Source organism: Saccostrea cucullata, unplaced genomic scaffold (assembly GCF_032062105.1).
Source record: "Saccostrea cucullata isolate Sc308-1 unplaced genomic scaffold, CSIRO_AGI_Scuc_v1 ctg16098, whole genome shotgun sequence".
NCBI classification, from domain to species: domain Eukaryota; kingdom Metazoa; phylum Mollusca; class Bivalvia; order Ostreida; family Ostreidae; genus Saccostrea; species Saccostrea cuccullata.
This window is the reverse complement of record NW_026917891.1, coordinates 1-7,571: the sequence shown is the minus strand read 5'-3', so window position 1 is coordinate 7,571 and position 7,571 is coordinate 1. Positions and strand designations below refer to the sequence as shown.

Sequence of the window (7,571 nt, the reverse complement as noted above, 5' to 3'; positions counted from 1 at the left end):
GATCGTCGCCCCATTGGACTGATAGTCGATTAGTCGACTATTCGTTGACATCCCTAGTTTCAACACATCCCATTTTACTCAAAATAAAAAGACTCCACAAAGCCTTATATATATATACATGTATATATATCTTTCATATTTGAATTATTGCTAAAGAAATACTAGTACATTATTTTTTATATGTTTTTTTTTAGTTTGCCTTTGAGTTTTGTAAACTTGATGACTTCAACTTTTCTATCACCAGCTTCCTTTTATGTAGCAACATAATGTTAGCATCAACATGAGGGGTTCATGTTTACTATAGTCCCAAAGCTTGTCATAAAAAACATTTTTTTTAGAAAAGCTATTTACAAATAAGCTGATTTTTAGAACACCAACAGAGGTTACCTTTAAATGAAATTAATTTGGCAGCTGTCAGAAAGGTATCAGAAAAGCTGTACACATCATTCAATAAAATTGTGCGAAAAGATTTCTACGCAAGTTGATTTTAAATAATATTATTTAATTTTAAAAGTTTTGCAGAGGAAGTTACAATTGGGTTGAAAAAAAAAACAAGACGTATTAATGTAACCTGACTGAGCAAATTCGTTAAATTAATGGCATAAAAATAGAAAAAAAAATTACGAGAGGCTCCTTAAAATTATAGGGGAACCAAAAATAATCTCTGTACAAGGAAATAAATGACTTAATTATATAATGTAAAATTTAAAAAGCGGAATATGAATCATACACAGTGTTTAAATACCTTCTCTTATACGCTACTTTGTAAACATACACTTACAATCCTTATATAAGTACACATAGTCTGTAAAAAAACCTAAAATGATGAAGAAGACAGCTTTGTGACTCAGATGTTTTGAAATACCGGAAAGTTTTAAAAAATACTTTTAAGTATGTGGGTCATGTAATTCCATTACGAAGAGAAAGAGAGATTGATGAACAGGATAGACACACAGACATTAAAATTAGGTAATAGTTAAAAGATTTATCATTTTATTGTTTATTTTTCAATAAAACAACATAAAAAATAATGTGTTTAAATATTATTTTGAGTTTAATTAATATACCTTGAAATTTAACTTCATGAGTAAAAATTAGATTTACGGCATGAATTTCAGTTCCTTTTTATTTGACTCATGAAGAATTCTTTTTCAATGACATTATGCTTTGTGTACTTTTGAAATAATTTTAAATATCGAATGAGACTTTCACAGAATCTTTATTACATAGTGCCATTGTGCACCTCTTATTTAACTTTTTAATCAGAAACATATTTTGGGTTTCCCATAGCAAAACATCGACACTGCCATATTGTAATTTGAAGGGTACCCATCTTTTATCAGCATCCTATACCAATGAATCAAATTTAATGATACTTTCACAAACATTTGTTCTTTATTGCACAACGCCATTGTGCACCTCCTATTTTACTTTTTTGTCTGCCACTTGCTTTGGGTCTCTGAGAGGTGGAGGGTTATCATTTAGTGAGCTCAGTGTTCACAGTACCTCTAACTTTTTCTGTGTTAACTCGCGTTTTCTTTTTGAATCTATTAACATTCTTTCCTTTATTTCTACAATTTATTTCACATATCAATGCTAACTTCGCCTGATATAAAAATTATCCCACGTTTCAAACTATGGTTGATACCCTCACATACCCTACAAACTAGACAGTGATTCAATAAACAGTTAAGTCATTTAATTTAAAGTGCTTTAAGAATATTTAGAAGCACAATTTTCCTCTATTTTAGGTATGTTTTAATCATGGACCCCCGTACCAGTGCTCAGGATGTAATGCGATGTGCCCTGTGTGAGACCACTGTGGTACAGATGCACTGTGATACATGTCTTGTCAACCTGTGTAAAGCCTGTGTGGGAGAACATACGATTTCCGATGAATCCAAAAAACATGAAATTGTTACAAGCAGTCTTCGAAAATCTACTCCCCTCTACCCTGGATGTAATTTTCATGTCAAAGAACAATGTGAAATGTACTGTAATCAATGTGACATTCCTGTGTGTGTCACATGCATTGCTTCAGACAAACATTTAGACCATGATGTGTTAAAAATTCTACGAGTTCTTGATGAAAGAAAGGAAAAGATCACCAGGAAACAAATGGAGCTAAAGGAGACGATATGTCCAACATACATGGCTATTGCTTCTGATGTACAAAACAGAATTAGTCAGTTAGAAAAGAATTATGGATATCTTTCAACCGCCATGATAGAACATGGAGATACCTTGCACAGAGAAATTAGCAAACTTGAGACCAAACTTCATGCTGAAGTTCATGAAATGAAAAACAAACAGTTAAAAACTTTGCAGAAACATCTGGATGAAGTAACCAGTACAATATCTGATATTAAGAATGAAATCAGTTTCATTGAAACTTTCGTTGATTCTAATGACACAACAAAGCTCTTAGACATTAATTCTATACCCAATATAGGCAAATATAAAAATCTTCCGCCAAAAATTTTGCCGTCTTTACCAAAATTTACACCTGGAAAAATCCTAGGAGAAGAGACCAGCAAACTTTTCGGCGTCTTAGCCCCGAGTTCTTTAACATTAGATAAACATGGCTACAGCATGAAGACAACACAGAAATCACCAGAAGCTGGATCCTCTCCTCCAGTCAAACAGCTTCTTGATGAACCAGAGACTCTCAGCACCAGAGACACTGGATATGAAAATCTACTCAATGTGGCCTGTCGGAGTGATGAAGAAATCTGGACAAGTGGAACTGACAACACCATGAAACTCTACAGCATCAATCAGGGATCACTACTCAAGTCAATCACAACCAAGTCAGGAAACAAGCTATATGACTTAGCAGTAACGAACAATGAAGATCTAGTTTATACCGATCACATGAATAATTCAGTGAATATTGTGAAGAATGAAGGGATAGAAGAGATAATCAAAACACAAAAATGGGGTCCTTACAGTGTCTGCATAACGTGCTCTTTTGATTTGCTGGTCATCATGTATAATATTCGAGAAAAACAATCAACGGTTGTCCGTTACTCCGGCTCCACAAAGAAACAAACCATTCAGTTTGATGATCAAGGTAAACCTCTCTATTCTACGGGTTTTTATTACAGACATATAACTGAGAACAGGAACCTGGATATCTGTGTGTCTGACAATAAAGCTGGAGCAGTAGTGGTGGTCAATCAGGCCGGGAAACTGAGATTCAAGTACACTGGACGTACGCCTGGTCTAAAGATTGAGCCATTCAATCCACGAGGAATCACCACAGACAGTCAGAGTCACATCCTTACAGCTGATGATAATAACCAATGTGTCCACGTCATAGACCAGGATGGGCACTTCGTCCGTTATATAAACCTTGGTCTGAGAGAGCCAATGGGACTGTGTATAGATTCAAATGATTATCTGTTCGTTGCTCAGTATAGAAATGGAAAAGTGAAGAAAATCAAATATCTGCTGTGAAACCATCACAAAGAAATTACATTAAATCATGGCAATAATTTCAATGGATGCACTATTTGTATATGATGTCATTATTTTTTCATCTGAATGCCAATTATTATATGTAAGTTAAGATGAATTTAATGTTCTATTGTTCATATCTGAACATAATAGTTTTTGTTCTCGTAGCTCTATATAAAAAATAATAAATCAAGATGAAATAAATGTGTATTCCATTGATTATAAATGATCAACTGTTTATCTTTGTTAATCATTACTTATTATGTTTGATTTAATGTTTTATTGCTTGGTAATTTCAATCTTTTTGTTCGCTGCCTATGTCCCTTTAAAACTTTTTATCCCAAACAGGGCTCCTTTTTTCATTGAAGGAAAAGTGAACATGTCGATACTCAGTTATGGTAGCACTTAACATGCATTCTCTGTAAGCACCAAAAAATTTTGGAAACGACATATCTCCGATTTTGATGAAATTTGCACCACATGTGCACCTTGGTACAAAACCAGCAAATATGGTGTTAGAAGTTTTCCACATGCACCCGGTTGCCATGGAGACGGATCCATTGAATTTGGCCATTTTCGGCCATTTTTGACCAAACAAAAACATGAAAATTGAGGAAATATGAATGCATTTTTATCTTTATGTAGTGAACTCAAATATAAATCTATGTATCATAAGAAAACATCAACTGTTAAAGAATACAGGGCATATAACCAGTTATTCCAGAATTGACCCCACTCTTATAAAACGGTTCTGCAAAATAGCATAGTTTCTAAAAATGTGGAAAATGGCATTTGGCATTTGGCCAAAAAAAAAATTGGCATTTTTTGAGAAATTTAAGGTCAAATAAAAAAAAATTGTCTACGGAAAATTTTTCAAATCATATGCGTGTCGTCAAACGTCAGTATTAGTAGTGTCCCCTCATGAAAAAAATGGAGTGGGATCTCAATGCTATTTTTAGTAACATGTATCTAAAAATAGACATATTTCAGAAAAATCCAAAAAATGAAATTTGGGCAGAGTTTAAGATGCCATTGCTAGGTAATTATGAAATATACTGTAAAAGTCAATAATTATGCTAATGTCAGAGACTGGACACCAATAACTACCATGCATATTATTTTCAGGGATTTCCGTTTTCTATTTATAGCTTCAAATGCCTAAATATAGACATGACTCATAAAATGATGAAAAATGTCAATTTTCCATCATTTTGAAGCTCCACTGAATCATAAATGATAAAAATATGGATTTCTCCAATATTTCATCAATACGAACAAGGAATAGTATAATATCTCACAAATTATTGAGGACAGGCTCTCATCTCTATAAATAGTACAAATGTCTAAAAATAGACACATTTGAAATTAACTGTTTAATGTTGATTTTCCACTAATTCTCAAATTAGAGATTGGAAATTTACTGACTTACTGTCATTAACTGTAACTGATATTATGTGACTGACAAGAACAAAAGAACATTCAATGGAATGCAGCATGATAAGCAGAAGTTTCCATTTCTATTTATAGTAACACATGTTTAACAATAGACGTAATGCAAAATATCGGGAAAATGTCGTTTTTTGTACTTTTTTCTAAAATTTTGGATGAATAATTGCTGACTATCTGTTTTTAACTGCTATTGGCATATGGTGACCAACAAGTAAAAGAAAGCCTTATATCAAATACAAAATGAGAACCAGTGGTTTCCATTTCTATTTATAGTAACACATGTTTAAAAATAGACGTACCGCAAAATATCAGAAAAATATTTTTTTGGTACTTTTTTCTCACATTTTGGATGAACAATTGCAGACTACATGTATATGTTTTTAACTGCTTTTGGCATATGGTGACCAACAAGTAAAAGAAAGCATATACGAAATACAGAATGAGAAGCATAAGTTTCCATTTCTATATGTTTGAAAATAGACATACTGCAAATTCTCGAGAAAATATAGACTTTTGCATTTTTTTAACATCAGGAATGGACAATGTGCAAACAAACAGCTGATATTTTTTATTGACGGAAGGTGACTAACGACTGTGAAAAAGCTTTAGCAAAAATGTATAAGAATAATGTGTAAGGGTATTTTTCCATTTCTTCCTTTACTAATGTATAGTTTTAAATAGACATTCAGCAATTAATCAAGAAAATGAAGAATCATTCTATTTTCTCAAATTAGGGATAGGAAACTGCAGTCAAACTTTCATTAGCTGTAACTGACATAATGTAACCGACACGTACAAGAGAGCAGTAACCGAAATGCACAATAAGGTGGGTTTCCATTTCTATTTATAGTAACACATGTTTTAAAATAAAGGCTTAAGTGAGATTTTATGATCATTTGTGCCTTGTCAGTCGTTGTCGTTCTTATTGAAAACTTTTTATATTTTCATCTTCTTATCAAGAACCACTGGGTTAATTTCAATTTAACTTGCCGCAAAGTATCCTTGAATGAAGGAATAAAACCTTTTCTCTGTTCGATTTTTCACTAAGCTAATAATTTATATTTCTGACCAATATTAGTGTGTTTCAATGCCTATTAATAGCAAAGCCATTTCTGTAACTAAAGTTACTCCCCATCCTTCCATGAAGACAAGTTAATTTTTAGTAGTAGTAGTATTTTAAAACGTAACAAGGAATATTTTTCAAACACTGATGCCAATGTATGGCAGCTTATTGCCATGAAAATCAAGTCTTTAAAAAGGAGAAAAAACTCTAGGGTCATAACAAAATATTGGTGAATTTTTAATTTGTTACATTCGTGTCGGAAGCAAATTAAAAGTGAAAAGGGGGGTCCAAACATGAAATCCTATTTCATGGGAGGGGGATTGAACTTCTTTCAGTACCATTTTTTTTTCTTTCAAACACTACCACTTACCCTTATTTGACTACACTGCAACATGCCTGCTGAAAGGGGGAGGCTAAATCTACTCCCCAATGTTTATTACCTATATGATGTCTATCTTTGACCCCCTCCCCCCCCCCCCCCCGGTTCCAACACCTACATGTTTATACATAAAATAAATTTTAAAAACCAAAACAACAAATATTCATAAATGCTTTAGTTAAAGTCTAGAGAAATATATACATGCATGTATATAGAGAGAGAAATCGAAAGAAAGCCAACTCAAAAAATTTGGGCAAATTTTGGATAACTTTTGAACAAATTGTGGTAAGGCATGCATGGATAAAAGGGGATCTGGATCCCTGGAATATTCAACTTTATTAACCCTCTCCCCCCAAACGAAGTTTGGGGGTATATAGGAATCAGCTTGTCCGTCTGTCTAGCTGTCCATCTGTCCATCTGTCTGTGCAAAAGTGTCCGGTCCATATCTTTTAAGGATGACGTTTACTCAGGTTTCAGAAAACAGAAAGGAAATTTTATAAAGTATAATATGTTTAATCAAAAATTGTGATAAGGCATGCATGGATCAAAGGGGATCTGGATCCCTGGAATATTCAACTTTATTATACCCTCTCCCCCCCCAAACGAAGTTTGGGGGTATATAGGAATCAGCTTGTCCGTCTGTCTAGCTGTCCATCTGTCTGTGCAAAAGTGTCCGGTCCATATCTTCCTTAAGGATGACGTTTACTGAAGGTTTCAGAAAACAGAAAGGAAATTTTATAAAGTATAATATGTTTAATCAAAAATTGTTCTAAATGGATAAAATAAGCAAGTTTTAAATCAAAATCAATTAAAAAATTTAATATTTTATTATTTCAAGAAAATATGCAGGAACAAAAGTCAATGTGTGGTAATGCAGGGGAAATTCGGATAAAATTTTCAATTTTTTATTTTTGTCAAAAATTTTTATTTCTTGCCATATTTATCATAAAGTAAAGGTTACATGTAATTTCAAACATCATTTTACAAATATTATATGTGCTAAAGCTCATTAATTATTTCAAATAATTGAATACTGTGAAATAAAGAAATTCAAAAATATGTACAAAAACCATTCCAGACAACATATCTCAATAATTTGATCATTGACCCCATATAATAATATCATAAGAATTAGGGCAACAAAAGTGATATAAGGTTATAAATAATTTAGAGTTCTTATCAGTCAATTTTTTTTAAATATTGGATTAAAAATGGGGAAAA

At 32.6% G+C, this 7,571-nt stretch overlaps 1 protein-coding gene across 1 annotated transcript; it reads left to right on the top strand.

The window, feature by feature from the left end:
* Nucleotides 1-826: 826 nt before the first annotated feature.
* LOC134258213 (uncharacterized) lies at nt 827-3,632 on the top strand. Its single transcript, XM_062740859.1, has 2 exons — nt 827-969; nt 1,752-3,632. Exon 2 carries the CDS (start codon nt 1,765-1,767, stop codon nt 3,457-3,459), a length of 1,695 nt encoding a protein of 564 aa, XP_062596843.1. The 5' UTR covers nt 827-969; nt 1,752-1,764; the 3' UTR covers nt 3,460-3,632.
* The last annotated feature ends 3,939 nt before the right edge of the window (nt 3,633-7,571 follow it).